Source organism: Capra hircus, chromosome 7 (assembly GCF_001704415.2).
Source record: "Capra hircus breed San Clemente chromosome 7, ASM170441v1, whole genome shotgun sequence".
Taxonomy (NCBI): domain Eukaryota; kingdom Metazoa; phylum Chordata; class Mammalia; order Artiodactyla; family Bovidae; genus Capra; species Capra hircus.
The window spans coordinates 37,586,139-37,603,911 of record NC_030814.1 but is presented as its reverse complement, the minus strand read 5'-3'; the positions used below and the strand labels follow the sequence as shown (position 1 = coordinate 37,603,911).

The following is a 17,773-nucleotide window of genomic DNA, read 5'->3' as shown; positions in this document are numbered from 1 at the left end:
TGTACTGAAGCCCACCAGGCTCCTCTGTCCATGGAATTCTCCAGGCCAGAATACTGGAGTGGGTTGCCATTCCCTTCTCCAGGTGATCCTCCCAACCCAGGGATCAAACCTGGGTTTCCTGCATTGCAGGAAGATTCTTTACCATGTGAACCACTTTCATTATTTAATTTACATCTTAATTAGTTCAATATAAGAAATATACCTTTTTAGATGAATAATTTCTAGAACAGGAGCTGGATATAAAGTACTTTTAGTTGTTCTTAATCCAGGAAACTTATTTTATAATATTTCTCCTTATAAACATTTTCCACATTGTTTTCAAAAAGAAACTTGTTTTAAAGACAATGGTTTTTAACCACAGAGCCTGATATGTACTCTGTGTAAGTATCTGTAAATTTTAAATTAGTAAGCAATTGCTTGTGGCAAAATAAATGATAATAGGTTTAACTGGAAGGCAGCTATGGAACTAATGAATTTCAGACCAGAATGTTCCGGAAACATTCTGAAACTATACGATTTTTAAGATGGAGGAGAACTTGGAGACCACACCCTTATTTTATAAGACTGGTGACTTCTCTGATACTATAAATACGGCTTCAGTGTCGGCGGGGAAACCTGAATACTGAGTTTCCTGAGGTTCAGTCCACTGCATGTCAGAAAATTACTGCTTTTTGATAGGGAGCTATATCTGCAGGAAGCCATGAACATTGCTGCTACAGGTACATCCAAGCCTGGAGAAAATATCTGAGGTCCCTAACTGTGTCACTGGAATCTTGAATTTCTGGTGACAGAATCGACAGGAAAGCACGACAGCATGGGCCTGGACGCTCCCAGAGCAATTACCATGCAGTGCAGGCCCTCCTCTTCCGGCCTTTCTTCTCTCTCTCTCTTTTCCTTTCTGACAGCAGTTGTCATTAGAATACAAGGAATAACCATTAGAAATGAGCATGTGTTATTTATATGTAATTACCTTGAGTTAATCTGATTAAGTAATATATGAAGCATTGGGAAAAGCAGGAAATGTGTGTGGTATGTGTGTATATGTATATATATATCGATGTGAAGGTATGCTTAGCTTTGTCTGCATGTGAGAGAGAGAATATAATAAAGGATTATAAGAGATCATAGGCTCATACCGGCAAATCAGAAAGAATATGTATACATACACATACATACACTTTCCTATATTTTAAAAGTAATATATACTCATTGTAACAGTTTAAACAATATAGAAAGATGTAAAGTGAAAAACAGAAGTATTCCTACTAGCCTATATCCTCCAAATGTCGCCACTACAAAAACAGAAAGCAAGACCAAAATAATGCAATAATGATTGTGTTACTCGTGTTGTACTTGGGAAATATATATATATATATATATATATAGTTAACCATTGTCTTATAATACTAATAATATATTATTCAGGGTGGATTAAATGTAAAACTTGAAACAATCAATTAAGTATAAAAGAAAGCTTTTCAGAAAAATTTAGAAGGCCATATGTCTAATCTAGATTTTCAATGGGAATTTTTATCCATTCCAGGAAACTCAGAAGTTATAAAAGTATAATAGTTAAGCCATACAAAAATTAAAAAAAACATTATGGCATGAACGAGAGCTCGGGAAAAACATCTGCAATGTAACATACGAATAAATGGACAATTAATTATTATACTTAGAACTCTAGAAACTGAAAACAAAGGAAAATAGATAAGAATAATCATAGATAATTTGCAGGGAAGCCAATTCAAATAGCACATAAATATATGAAAATTTATTCAGTTGCTTAAGAAATATGAGAAATATAAGTTAAAATGAGATAAACCAATAATAAATTGCAAAGAGCAATCAAACATCAAATTTCTGAAGGGCAAGTGAAAAAGAGGGTCTATTCATATAGAAACACAAAGAAATGTAATAGATGTATAAAAATCACATCAAAACATTGTTTTTTCCCCCCTCGGGGAACAAGGGTGAGATTCAGATGGTTTTACCCTCTGTTTTTAGCTATTATGTAAATGAAAATAATCATGTACTTTAAAATATAATCAGAAAGAAGATTAAAAGTTTCATTGTAGAAAACGAAAGTTTACTTAATAAGAATGGTAAGAGAGAAAGAAAAGTATACATATTAAGTGTTTTCACAAGGTCAAAATATTATTAATTCTTTTCTAGATTCTGGATTTTCTGCATTGCTTTATTTTGAACATGTTTATTAAAATGTTTATATATAATTTTTACATTTTCCTCTTTAAAAACAAATAGATCTTAGATACAGCTACAATTTAGAGGAAGAGGTCGGTTAGTTAAATGGTACTATATTTAAACATCCCCCAATGGTCATCAGTTGTCACTGCTATTTATTAAATAACTCAAATGTATCCAAGATGTGAAATGATACTATTATTAAGAACTTTATTATATTTCTAACTCATCTTACTCTTTATTTAGACAGCACTGATTTAGTGCTATACTACATTAATTACTGTGGTTTTAAAATTTATTTAAATTTCTAGTAGAGCTATTTTTCACTTTCCTGAGTCTTCCTATATGTCTTTCTTTCAAACAAGCTTTAGAATCACTGTTTCAAATTTCTAAAACAAACCATTAAAAAAACAAAACCCAAAAATGAAGCCCCTTGTCATTACACTACACTCAAAAGGGTATTTTAGAAAGAACCGATTCCTTTAAAATGCTACCTTAAAAAAAATCAGTTATTTGTAAACAAAGTTTTCTTTCCTTAAATACATTTATGGGAAAGGGTTCTGTTTTTCCTTTCCATTTATATTTTAAATTATTATTTACATACTCTTTATACAGAAAAGCTATGGAAATGTTTCTAACTTTTTCATATGATTTCTAAAGGTATTTCTCAGGTCTCTTGGATTTTGCTTGACTAATTGTTTTGTTTTTTTCTGCTAAGGGTAAAATTATTTTTCCTTCTTTTCTAAATTTTTTTTTCTCTCATGTAATTTCACTGGCTAATAATTTTGAAGAAGTTACATAATGGTGGTGATGGTGAGATTCACTTCTTGTTTCTGCCTTTACTATCCCACCTTTAGACAAGAGGTAAGAGACAGAGCCTTTGGTTAAATAGATAGCGAAACCATAGCAGGGAAGCAGTCATTACTCCCCAATTTCCTAAAGGATTCTATGTTTATAACCTAGAATGAACTGTTGTTGTTTAGTCACTAAGTTGTGGCCAACTTTTGCAACCCCATGAACTGCAGCCCGCCACAGGTCCCCAGTCCACGGAGCTCCCCAGGCAAGAATATTGGAGTGGGTTGCTAGTTCCTCCTCCAACCAAGAATGAATACTGACTTCAATAGATACCTTTGAAAACCTTTTTGGTGTCTCTTGAGAAATCTGTATGCAGGTCAGGAAGCAGCAGTTAGAACTGGACAAGTTACAACAGACTGGTTCCAAATAGGAAAAGGAGTACGTCAAGGCTGTATATTGTCACCCTGCTTATTTAACTTCTATGCAGAGTACATCATGAGAAACACTAGACTGGAAGAAACACAAGCTGGAATCAAGATTGCCGGGAGAAATATCGATAACCTCAGATATGCAGATGACACCACTATTATGGCAGAAAGTAAAGAGGAACTAAAAAGCCTCTTGATGAAAGTGAAGGAGGAGAGTGAAAAAGTTGGCTTAAAGCTCAACATTCAGAAAACGAAGATCAAGGGCATCTGGTCCCATCACTTTATGGGAAATAGATGGGGAAACAGTGGAAACAGTGTCATACTTTATTTTTTTGGGCTCCAAAATCACTGCAGATGGTGACCGCAGCCATGAAATTAAAAGATGCTTATTCCTTGGAAGAAAAGTTATGACCAACTTAGACAGCATATTCAAAAGCAGAGACATTACTTTGCCAACTAAGGTCCGTCTAGTCAAGGCTACGGTTTTTCCTGTGGTCATGTATGGATATGAGAATTGGACTGTGAAGAAGGCTGAGCACCGAAGAATTGATGCTTTGGAACTGTGGTGTTGGAGAAGACTCTTGAGAGTCCCTCGGACTGCAAGGAGATCCAACCAGTCCATTCTGAAGGAGATCAGCCCTGGGATTTCTTTGGAAGGAATGATGCTAAAGCTGAAACTCCAATACTTTGGCCACCTCATGCGAAGAGTTGACTCATTGGAAAAGACTCTGATGCTGGGTGGGATTGGGGCCAGGAGGAGAAGGGGATGACCGAGGATGAGATGGCTGGATGGCATCACTGACTCGATGGACGCGAGTCTGAGTGAACTCCGGGAGTTGGTGATGGACAGGGAGGCCTGGTGTGTTGCGATTCATGGAGTCGCAAAGAGTCGGACACTGAGCGACTGACTGAACTGAAAAGGATGAAACTCTTGTCACTTCTTCAACTTATTAATATGGTAAATACATTTTTATTTTGAAATGACACTATGTGGTTATTTTGTAGCTTGCTTTTTGTATTCTCTGGATTCAATGTGAAAAGTTAATTTAAGAATTATTATTTTCCCCCAAATTAGTAAAGTGGATGCATAGTTGCCTTTATGTACTTTTGTTCTTTTTGATATAGGTTTTGGCATCTTATTGATGTCATACCACTCTCTAAATCATTTGCAAGTTTTCATTTTTTTTTTCCTGCTAGGATCTGCTAGAGTTTAATACCCACTGAGGTATTTGCTTTTTAAAATTTGACAGGACTTATTGATGAAACTTTCTAGAACAGTTGACCTTTTGCAGTATGAGTTAAATTTTTCTGTCCATTATCTTAGCTTTATCTTTGGTAATTAATCTGTTTTTATCTTCTCTTTCTCCTAGGCTCAGTTTTGATCATTTATAATTTCTAATAACATCATACATTTTAACCATTTTAACATTTAATGTTTTCTAACATTCACATAATTTTCTTTTAATTGCATCTTTTTATATGATTGTCATGCTTTTAAAAAAATGTCTATTGCGATATATCCATATTGGCGCCCTCTTTGCTTCTTTAATAAGCTCTTCCTTGGTCAATTATTTCCTGATTGTACTTAACTTTTTAAATAGTAACTGACTTACTTGTAAATTATTTATTTTTCTAATTTGCTAATTTATAATATATGGTAGTTATTTTCTTCTTCTTTAAGCTACTTGGTTGATCTTTTAACTTCTTGAATTATATATGTCTACTTTCTAAAACTAGTTACTAGAGATTTATTTGAAACTACAACTTTCTGACTATTAACTATTTTAGCCACATCTGTTGGAATTCACTCTGCAGTATTTTAAGCTGCCATTATTTTCCAAATGTTCTGCAAATTAATTTTTATTGTGTCTTTGATACATGAAAGTGAAAGTTGCTCAGTCATGTCCAACTCTTTGCAACCCCATGGACTGTAGCCCATGGAATACTCCAGACCAGAATACTGGAGTGGGTAGCCTTTTCCTCAGCTGTATAAAAATGAGTTTATACAACTAATTAATTTTATTAAATATACTACTTAGGTAATGTTTCTGTCATTTTTCTCTCTTCTAATCATTTAAATTTATTTGGATGCTATTTCAATTTTAGTTTTATGAATTATATATGAATTATAAATCAATGCTTATATCTTTGCTTTGGATTGCAACTATTATAAGATATTTCTCAATCAATTTTAACTTCAATTCATCCTTATATAGTGATAATATTCAATCTTTATTTTTTTTAGATTTATATTTACCTCATTTGTTTTTGTCTGAGTTTACTTATAATATTTCTCCATAAATAGTTTTTTATTGGGTTTAGTTCTTGATTTAAGAATCTTATTCTTTTGATATGTGGGTTGATATATGTTCTAGTTATAATAGTTAAGACAATGGTCTTAATTCTATCATCTTAATCTCTGCTCTACATTTTTTTAAGTTGTCCTTATCCTTATTCCGATGTCTGGCTTTACATAAATTATCTGAATCTTTTTTTCAGTGAAATATAGTTGACATGTGTATGCTCAATCGCTCAGTTGTGTCTGACTCTTTGTGACCCCATGGACTGCAGCCTGCCAGGCTCCTCTGTCCATAGGATTATCCCACAGGGCATACTGGAGTAGGTTGCCATTTCCTCCTTCAGGGGATCTTCCCAACCCAGGGACTGAACTTGTATCTCGTGTCTCCTACTTCGCCAGGCGGATTCTCTACCCCTGCACCACCTGCATAAAGTTTTGTTAGTTCCGGATGCACTACATAATGATTTGATGTCTGATTCCATTATGAAATTATCACCACAATAAGGCTAGTAACCATCTGCCCCTACAAAGGTATTGCATTATCACTGACCAATATCCTTTATGATGTCTGTACCTTCCTACCTATTTATTATATAAATCAAAGTCTGTACCTCTTAATCCTCTTCAGCTATTCTGCCCATAGAGTACAGACACCCCTTCCCCTCTGACAAATAGCTGTTTAATCTTATATTTATGGGTCTATTTTCATATTATTTGTTCATTTGTTTTTTGAATTCCACAAGTAAGATCATGTGGTATTTGTTTTTATCTGTCAGACTCATTTTACTTAGCACAATGCCCTTTAGATCCATCCATGTTGTCATAAATGACAATATTTCATTTTTCATGGATCAGCAATATTGTACTCTATACACCACGTCTTCTTTTTCTATTTGTCTATTGATGGGCACTTAGGTTGACTTCATATTTAACTAGAAAGTAATGTTGCTCTGCATCTCTCTTTTGTTTATTTCTACCTGATCTTCAAAGGTTTTATAAGATGAATTGTCAGTTCTTGATTCTTCTTCGTCCATAATGGCTCAGATTTCATGCTTTAGTGTAACACCAAAAGTTCTTAGAAATGGAAAGGTCAATTTCTTAGCATTCTTACTCAACATTTTGACTTATGTTTCAGGTGGAAGTTAGTTTTTAACCAAACATCTCAGATAACCCTAAGGTAGTGTATGGTAGACCCTTTAAAAAACACAGTTGTGTAAGTTATCTATATTAATTTAAAAGATATTCTTAACCTTCAATTCCTTGATTCATAAACTATAAGAATAAAATGCAAAAAAATGCAATATTCATATTGCTATGAATTAGAAAACAAATATTCTCTCCATCATCATCACACCTATCCTGATTTATATTTTTAATATATTTTCTGTATTTAATTTTTTAAAAATATTTGTTATCTTTTATTTCTAACTTAAATTTTGGAGTCATATGGTTTTAGTTTCACATGCTGTCTTCAGTTCTACGTACTAGCATATACTCACTTTTTCTATTCTAAAGTTCTTTATTTTGACTACCTTCTGTTGGGAGCCAGAGTTTTAAAAGTAAGCCGTAATATTTTTCTTCGGTTGTTCCCTTAGACTTTGCATACTAAGAATAGATTGTCCTTCTTTTGCCTTGAAATAATACCAATAATGAAAGTGAAAGTCACTCAGTTGTGTCCAACTCCTTGCGACTCCATGGACTGTAAAGTCCATGGAATTCTCGGTTATATTTTCTCCCCCACAGAATGCTGTAACATTTTTTTCCATTGTCTTATAAAATTTAATATTGCTCTAGAGTAGTTTCAGATTTATTTTCCCTTCCTCATAGGTCATTCACTTTTTCTGATTGAAAGTTTAAGTAATTTTAAAGGAATATAATAAAGTGGCAATGGTTTTATATAATTTTTATCCTGGAACTCAGTATATCCTTTAAGCCTAATGATTAATTTCATGACTGGTATGTATAAACATAATGTGTAGCCTAGTATTTAGAACATATCCTTTGGTCATATTTTCTGTTCAACTGTTTCTTAGTCATCCAACCTTAAGAAGATTAATTACACTCTCCAGACCTCTCTTCACCATCTGTAAGATTACAACTACTGCAACATAGGGTAATAATGACTTATGTCATGACAAGATACGTAGAGTGGCTAAGCAGACACATGGCATTCAAGAAATATTAATCATCATTGTAATCAGTTAATGATGTCAGATTTAAATATTTTTTTGTTTCATTCTATATTTCACGAAAACCACAGTTCTGTATGCTTACTCTGCTGTACCTGTCCTTTATATTTATTGTTTTCTCTAAGTGGTTTTTATCTGTATTTCCCTTTTTTTTTTTTTTTTTTCCTGTATTTGACATGGTTTTCTACAGCCTGAACTTTGTGGTATTTCCTTGATTTTTTTTTGCCATATTGATTTTCTTTCTTAAAATTTTAGATTTAATTAGTGTCTAAGAAAATTGTTTATACTTGGCCTTTTATTTCATATTCTCTTTCAATTTTTCTAAGAAAAACACTTTCAAATTAAAGTTTTAATATATCCTGAAGTATTTTTACCAATAAAGAGTCATTATCTTTTGCATGCTGAGTTCCTCTGTCTCCATCAGTAAGTGAGAGACAGAGAAAGAGAGACAAAGGGAGAGAAATATGTCATCTGAGAGCTTTCCTGTATAGCTGCCATGCTGCTTCTTTGTTTAGGTGCTTTATTTTGACACAGCCTTTTTCTATAGGGTTTTCCTACTATTGGCCCTCCTTATGCATTTCTGTCTCTCTGCAGAGTTTCAGTTTTAGTTGGATGCTGATTATTTTGCTTTTCCATTGCCATTTTATCCTCTATGGCTTTTGGACACAGAAAACTGCACAAAGGTTTTGGATTCTTATATCTCAACTTCTCTAACACTTTTTACAACAGAAAACAGACATCAGTTTTCTATTTTTTCATCATTTTAAGGGCTGGGTGGTGTGTGTGTGCGTGCGCACATGTGTGTGTACCGCCACACTCTCATAGTAGATATGGAAATCACAGTAGAACGTTTCTAGGGAACAATTTGCAATATGCATCATTTTAAGGCATATGGTTTTTGACTCAGAAATTTCACTTTAAGAAATGTATTAGAAATCAATGGTGTACAAACATGTCAGTAATGGAACACTTATTTTAGTTGTTTATAATTGAAAACTACTTAGAAACCATGCACTTCTAACAAGAGGTAATCGTTGTATAAATCATGGTACATTCAAGGAAATATTTTGTGGTTATTAGAAATGCTGTATACTAAAAGACACAAAAAAGATAAGTAGGAAATAGCATACATTCAATAGTAGAGCATAATTATTTATATAAAAGTATGTCACTAAATGAAAAAAGGGCAATGTTAACAATGTGTCAACACTGGTGGTTTTCATAGCCTTCTGCACATTTTTTAAAAAAGCATGACCATGAATTAGTTTTATAATCATAAAAACAGTAATAGATCTAACAAAATAAAAATTAGGAAAGGTATACACCGCTACCATCTCCAGAACAGTGACTATTTATAGAGTGCTCTATGTCTGGTACTGTATAAGACCTTAACAAATTATCCTCTCAGTGGCCCCATGAAGCAAAAGTTAGTGTTTCAGCTTTCAGCTGAGGAAGTTGAGGGATGGAAAGGTTAAACAAGTGTAATATTACTCAGCTCATAAAACACCGTGCCTGACAGTGAACCCAGTTCTGTCTAACAGCTATCATCATCCAGGTGCACCCTCCTAATTCTGGGGATTGTCAAATACTTTTTAACACTTTTTCAGGTTATAGGTTTAATAGCTCAATAACTAAACTTTTGAATATTGACCCTTATTTCATACTCTAAACATGAACTTAAAAGAGAATTCAAAGGACAGAGTAAACACATACCCAACAAAGAAAACCGTAAGTGCAGAAGACATTAAGATTCATGTTTCAATGTAAATCATTCCCTTTAACATACTGTTTTATGAATTAGAAAGAGTCCTTGACAAATGAGGGTCCACACCATGGCATCAGAGAGTATCATTAACTCTTTCAAGCCATCAGTTGAAAAGAGCACCAAAGAGGCAAATTTTCCTTCAAATATTCTCATAATCTGAGGAGTTTACGCAATTTTCATGTAACTTCAACCCAGTTTAAATCAAAGACCAATCATGCAGTATACTCTGATTCTGATTTTGAAAAGTACAATATTTTCCAACCATTTTCATTATAAGCCCAAACTCCGTCAGACATGTTTCTACATGATTAGCACTCTACCTAGAATACTGCCCAATCAAATCAGTTCTCTTCCACTTCCACAATAGCGGCTTGTGTTAAAGACAAGAACAGCAGCAACACCACAGCCCAAGGGAGCAGGTATAGTAGGGGATTCGAACTAAAATAGTTGCGCAATGAGGTTTCAAACATCTCTTCTTCTGGAATCTACCTGATACCCTTTATCAGACTCTGCTATGTATAACACACCACGTAACAAAGTTTAAAAAGCAACTTAAAATAGCAAAGCAAACTAGCAATTTAAGAGATTAACCATACCTGTCTCCCACCAGAGAGGCAGTAACAATGAGGAATCAAGGAATTTGGGGTTAGAGCCACAAAACTAAGGAAGAACATGATACTTCAAGATAGAGTAATGACAACTCATCTGGCATCAAGTCCTCATAGGAAAGATTCACAGATTCAGTATCGTTTGTTGCCTCATCGAGAAATAGAAGAAAACTGAGAGACACATAGGAGATGGTAATGGAATGGAGTCACATGGAATGGTGACTGTATCATCTCCCTTTCCCTCCTCCAGTTGGGAGGGCAAGGTGAATGACAATTTGCCAATTAAGACGTGTAAACATGTCAGGATTCAGAAACCAAACTCCAAGTTTTAGCCCTCAGTGCACTTTGTTTGGATTTCATTTAAGTCAAGAGCATTGACAAAGAACAATCTCAATTACTGCATCTTTTCTATCATTATAGCAACACTGGGCCTGCTGAGATAATACTTATTTGTAAAATATAAATAATAATAAAGAAATAAGGACTTGATGCAAACATAACATTCTCAGACACAAATGAATAATCTAGGACAGAAAAATATAGGTTCCTGAATTCTGAGCCAACCTAGGAAAGGACTATAATTTTCCACCTATTTCAACAACCAGGAGAAACACAAGAAAACTAAGAGAGGCCGGGGCATATAATGACCCTCCATGCTCTCAATACAAATGAAAAGGAGCTCTCAAAACATGATCCATCTGCTTTCTTTCTTTAGCACAGCAATAATGACTGAATGGAACACGGAAGTTTAGATTCATCATAACTACATTAAAAAACAAAAACCCAAGAAAATCCCATTAGGGTCCCATGAAAACGTTTAACACATCCCCACGTCTCTATGGATACAAGTCCATAGGTTATCTGTAAAAACTCCCATACATTATTTTAACGGGAACAGCTAAACAAATTGGCTCCAACAGAAATACAAATAAATGGATTAAAAACTGGCTATCTAACCGTATAGAGAGAGAAATCGTAATTGGTAGTCCGTCTAGTTGGGGAGAGGTTTCCAGTTGGGTCCCACAAGGATCGATATTGGGTCCCATTTTGTTTAATATCTTTATAAAAAATCTGGAAGACAAAGTAGAGAATGTGCTAATTAAGTCGACTGATGCCACTAGATTAGGGTTGGTGGTTAAAGTAAATTGGATATAGATAAATGCTACTGGCCTTTAGAAAGACCGATGTTAACAAAAACTAGGATTTCTAAATAGTTAAATCTTTTTAATGTATCACTTAAAAATCTAATTCCAAACATTATAAATAAATAAATTTAAAAGATCTTAGGTTCCATGAAAAAGACAGCTTAGAGACTCATAAAACCCATGAATGCAGAATGAAGGATGTCCCCCCAGTAGAGATATTCTCAGCACAGCTTTGTTTGGAAAACTGGTAGCTGTGGGTCTCTCAATACAATAAGGATACTGCAGGCAATTCACATATCCAAGAATAATGGTACCGAAAAGATGAAGTAACTAAATTCTCAAAAATATATATATCTAGTTATTGGCAGAAAAATAAACAAGAAAACAATATAAAGCTGAAAAGAAAAAAAGAGCTAAAACTTAAAGGCATAAACAAGAAAAGTGGGTGAAATTATCAACAGAAAATTCTATAAGCACACACACACAGACAGACACAAAATAGAAGAATGCAAGGTGTAGCAGGAGGACTTTCCTAACATATGAAAAAGAGACTGCATTTTTTTTAAACTACTTCTGAAGATGCTTGGGAAAAATATTCAGTAGAACTCTTACTAGTTTGAGGTTTGTTTTTAAAAATCTTAGTATTTTACAATTTAATCTGTCACATGGAGACAACTGTGAAAGTAATAGTGATTTTCAGTTATGGATTCTTGTGTATAGACAGGTTTATTTTAGGTGATGTTAATTGAACTGAAAATATGGATAATGTGGAATCAACTTTTTAATTTTATTGGATAAGGACTGCAAAACCTAGATGGCCTCAGAAATCTTGTTAACTCTGCTATGCTATCTTGGATATTTCATTTTCCTTAAGAGCCTTAGTTTTTGCATCAGTTTAAACACAAGGCTAAAGATTGTTCTAAGAGCTGCAGATACTCTTGTTAAAATAAGACCTTACAGGAAGCTTATACAGAGATTAGAAAACTGGAATACACTTTTGAGCAACAGTGAGTGGGCTCCCACCTGGCTGCCACTGCGGCTAAGTCGTGTCAGTCGTGTCTGACTCTGTGCGACCCCATAGACAGCAGCCCACCAGGCTCCTCAGTCCCTGGGATTCTCCAAGCAAGAACACTGGAGTGGGTTGCCATTTCCTTCTCCAATGCGTGAAAGTGAAGTCGCTCAGTCGTGTCCGACTCTTAGCGACCCCATGGACTTCAGCCTACCAGGCTCCTCTGTCCATGGATTTTCCAGGCAAGAGTACTGGAGTGGGGTGCCATTGCCTTCTCCCACCTGGCTAGGCTTCCCGTTTTCATCCCCCTCTGACCTCAGGACACAGAATAGTTTAAAAATCACTTTAGATTATCTGACATGCTGCCTCTGTCTCTTAAAAAAACTATCAACAGAACCTATAAAAGTGAATCCTTCTCTTCATGACTGAGTTCTCCAGAGCATCCAACAATACTTAGTTGATTATATGTGCCTGAGCTTTAAAAAAAAAAATGACTGTAGAATTACAGTTGAAAAGAAGGAACATTCTTGATAAGAATGAAAGTAGCATTATTCATAACGTCGACAAGAAAGACAGCATCGTGCAATCAGAGTCCTCTGTGGGTCTCCTCTAACCTTCCATGCTGGGCTAAGGAAAAAAAAAGGAGTCTGCTATTAGATAGTTACCTTTTAAAATCTAATCAAATGGCTGTAAGTATTCTGGCCTAAGAAATAACTGATACAGTTTTTGGTTGGTCTGCTACAGATTTTATAGCTAGTATCTGTTGAAAAATGATTTCTTTGCTTTGACTTTAAAATTTCCAATGTGAAACATTCCTCTGTAGATGATACTCTTGTTTTAGAGATGGGATTGCATCCTACATATCAGAGCATGTAAAATGTACAGGCAAGTACCACCAATAGGACTGGAGACTGAAAATTTTATTATTAAAAGTAATTATGCTTATAATTTTATTAATATCCATCAGTTACCTAGTGCCAATCATATTCTGGGAACTATGCTATTTTCTCTACATTTTATCATAACTTCATAATAACTGCTGAAAAAGGACTTAACTCCATTTTACAGATCAGGAAACTGAAGGGTCAGAGAGGGGTTTTTTTTTTTTTTGGCCTATTATCACACAACTATTAAATGGTAAATGTCAAATCTGACTCCAAAATATCTGTTCAGAACTTTGTGCTAAATGGTAACTCCTGAAATCATGATGTTATGCATGCTGAATGAGAAAACAGAGAAACAACTCATACAATTTATGCCAAAGAGTTTTAAGAACAGGACAAGTATCTTATATTTTTCTCAAGTTGGAAACCAGAGGATTGGACTAGCACAGGGTTTTTTTAACCTCAGAAGGATTGACATTTTGGGTTGGATAACGGTCATGCGGAGGCTGTCCCATGTACTATTCGATGTTCAGCAGCACTCCTGGCCTCTGTCCACTAGATACCAGTGAAAATCCCCTCCTCCTGGTTCTGACCACTGAAAACCTCTACAGACATTGTCAATGCTCTTCCAGGGGCAAAACTGCCTGTGATTTGAGAACCACTGTGCTAGAAGAACTCTGATATCTTTTTTGTTCTTTCACATTCTATGCTCTGAACTGCAAATCCAACATTAACCAAGAGGATGGGTTCTGCATCATTATGGGGTACCTGCCTATTGAACCATTCCCTACCTCCATCTTGTACACTGAATTTAAAACTGTCTGAAGCTCTCCAGGTTCAGTTTGCAACAAAACTGCCACTCTCTGGTACTTAAATGTATCATTTATATGCAAATTGATAAGCAAAAAATAGGGTCGATGAAAGTAAAAAGAGATCAGATGTAATCTTAAGTTAGCTTTGCATTAGGCAATCGATTGAGTCTCATTTCAAACTGCAGTCCTATAAGACAGTTTTATTTATTTATTCATTTTCTCTTCTTTACTAAAGCTACTCTTATCAGGAAAATCATAAAATGGATTTAAAAAGCATTCTCTCATTTGATAGCCTGAGAGGGCCATAATGCTACCTTGGAATCTATTAACAGATCCCAATAACTGAAACCCAGAGCATTTAAAAGGGATTGACAACTTCCTAGACCCTGTGGTTCACTGACTTATAAGGGCCACACTTAAAATTTTCATTATTATGAATATCATCTCCTGGGAAAGGAATGCCTTTGATTTAGAGAATAGTCCAAAATCAAATATCAGACCTATGGATATATGGAAAATATCAGTGAGTCAGAAATTTTCATTGGATTTGCTCCAAATAAAATTCAATGGCAGAGATGATTTATGGTATGCTATCCTTGGAGTTAAATTTAAGTTAGAAATATTAAAATGTCAATTAAATAATTATTGGATGGTTAACAATTCCAGATGGTTTAAGAGTATTACCATTTTATTAGTTCCATCACTATGAGCTATTATCAAATCCACATTACATACTACTTTATAAATACTATTTATGGGATATATTAAAATAAGACCTTGTTTTTCTCATATAGTTTGAAAGGTCTAAATTTGGACTCAGGGAAAGCATGTGCATAAATATTCTGCTCAGTGCAGAAAGTTACATAACAGGAAGCCAGGTGAAGTAATTTTGAAGTACAGACAGGTAGATCCATTGGAACGGCTATCAATAGGCTCAAAATGGAAATTCTAAATCTTGAATGCAAATTAGAATAATATTAGGAGAATTTTAAAAATTATGATGCTTAGGCATACCCCAGGACAACCAAATCAGAATTTCCAGGGAAGAAACCTAAGCTTCAGTAATTTTTAATACTTTCCTTGTCATTTGATTGGGCACCCAAGATTGAGAACCATTGCTTTAAAGAATAGATTGGATTTAAAACTGTGTGGAAATTATTTTTTGACTATGCCTGACTTAAGCAACACAGACTCAAATGCTTCAAGGATTTTAGGTGGTAATATGAAAGGAATTAACTAATTATCTGTCACTTAGAAAGTGATTCTTTTTTTCCCTTTCACTTCTCTTTCTATCCAACTGATGACTTCACAAACAAAGTGTCAATTTGTTGCTGGTGAGTCTTTAACACAAGTCTGTACTTGCTTATTTCTCTTTTAAATTAAAGAGAATGCAGAGCTCAGGCCCATAGCCTCTATGTAATATAACCTAGAATTAATAGTGTAGTTTCATTTAAGATAATCTTCCAGCAAGTAATACTGATATAACTGATATGAAATTTCCTTTATAAATAAATTTAGATGAGTTAATTTATATTAACATAAAGTAAATAACAGTACACATTCTACTCATAAATGGAAAAAGTCACAAAAGTGGTCTCAGATGAGCACAGTTTGGGCTACCCTAGTGTTAAGGTAAAGGGCATCTAAATGTGTCATAAATTTGGGCCCTAATTATGTCTCCATCACAAATGATGTCTTCCCTGGGCTTTTGTTTTCTCATTTGTTAACAAGACCATGAACCTATATGGCAGGCATTCTTCTATGACTTTAAGAAACAAGGAGGGCTTGCCCTTTGAACCTACCTTGTTGACATCCAGGCGCATCTTCTCATTGTTGGCACTGGCAGCCTTTTCAGCTGCTTTCTTTTGGCGTTGAGGTCCCCTCCCAAAAAAGATGTAGTTGACCAAAGCATATTCCAGAAGGGCCATGAAAACAAAGACAAAGCACCCCATCAGGTACATGTCAATGGCCTTCACGTAAGGGATCTTAGGGAGAGTCTCCCGGAGGTGGGTATTGATGGTGGTCATTGTTAGCACAGTTGTAATTCCTGCAAAAATGAGACAGAGCAATAATGTTTGTATTTGCTTGCTGATTTCATCATAGCTGGAAAGGTTAACTATACTCTTTTATTTTTTCATATATCCCACACAATATATGAGTGAGGGGTTGAAAGTTGCTCAGTTGCATCTGACTCTTTGTGACCCCATGGACTATACAGTCCATGGAATTCTCCAGGCCAGAACACCGGAGTGGGTGGCCTTTCTCTTCTCCAGGGGATCTTCCCAACCCAGGGATCAAATCCAGGTCTCCCGCCATTGCAGGTGGATTCTTTACCAGCTGAGCCACAAGGGAAGCCCAAGAATACTGAAGTGGGTAGCCTATCCCTTCTCCAGCAGATCTTCCTGACCCAGGAATCGAACCAATGTCTCCCGCATTGCAGGCAGATTCTTTACCAGCTGAGCTATGAGGGAAGCACACAATATATACTGGGCAATTATATATCAGCCCTGTGATCAGCCTGGGAAATATGCATAAATCATTAATTTATAATAAACATTAATCACTGGGGACATTTCCTTTAGTCAGCTTTATGGTTATAGTTATATATCTAGTGAGGGACTTGGAGATGTGAATTAAATGCTATGACAGGCATGTGTGTAAGATGAGAGTTGAGAAAACAGAGTTGATCCTAATTTAGCCCATGATGTGGCAGGGGAATGAACAGGAAATCTCCCACCTTTGGAGCTGAGTCCTGGAGAATGAGTGGGAGTTACCCAGGCCACCAAAACCTGGAGATCAAAAGTGATAGTAGAGCTAAGGGCATTGGTAGTGGAAAGAGTTTTTTTAGGGAGGTGCTTTGTGGGGATGAAAGTACACAGCCCTTCAAAAGAACCTCAAGAAATTCATTGTGGGTACATTAAAGGATATGATGGGAAGAAGGATGAGAAAAGCAAAGATTAAGTAAGGCCCGCATAATGGAAAGCCATATACAGAGAGCTTAATGCAGAGCTGGAACTTAAAATTGAAGGCAACATGGAGCCACTGACCAGCTTCAACCAGACAGGTATTAGAGACAAACTGTGTTTAGAACAATCGCTCTGGCATCAGAGTGGAGCACAGACGGGAAGCATACAAGACAGGAAATAGAATACCAGCTTAGAGTCTTTCAGAATAAGAAAGTAATGAAGGGGAAATAAAATAATTGTGTGTGTGTGTGCTTAGTTGCTCAATCATGACCAGCTCTCTGCAGTCCCATGGACTCTAGCCCACCAGGCTCCTCTGGCCATGGAATTTTCCAGGCAAGAACACTGGAGTGGGTTGCCAGTTCCTACTCCAGTGGATCTTCTTGACCTAGGGATCGAACCTGCGTCTCTTTCATCTCCTGCATTGGGAGGTGGATTCTTTACCACTAGAGCCATCTGGAAAGCCCCCAAATAATAGTAATAGTACCGGAATGAATGAATGTATAACAAATTATGGAAAAAATATGGAAACTAGAGGTGGAAAGTAACAGGAAGCAGGTATCTAGCCTTTGTGTTCTGGGGTTGGGAATGTAGGCACATAATGCACAGATTAATAATACAGAAGTATCACATGATTCTTTATGGGAAACGCTACACTAGCTCAGGTTATA

The 17,773-nt window shown here is 35.4% G+C and overlaps 1 protein-coding gene across 3 annotated transcripts in view; it reads right to left on the bottom strand.

The window, feature by feature from the left end:
• GABRB2 (gamma-aminobutyric acid type A receptor beta2 subunit) overlaps positions 1-17,773 on the bottom strand; it is a 305,548-nt gene that overhangs the window by 31,582 nt on the left and 256,193 nt on the right. For 2 of the 3 annotated variants that reach the window (XM_018050082.1, XM_018050081.1), the window contains exons 9-10: positions 15,942-16,186; positions 11,247-11,360 (exon numbers count right to left, since the gene is read on the bottom strand). In XM_018050082.1, the coding sequence (XP_017905571.1) occupies positions 11,247-11,360; positions 15,942-16,186 (359 nt within the window). The remainder of the gene's footprint in view (positions 1-11,246; positions 11,361-15,941; positions 16,187-17,773) is intronic. The other variant, XM_018050083.1, reaches the window with a different exon arrangement.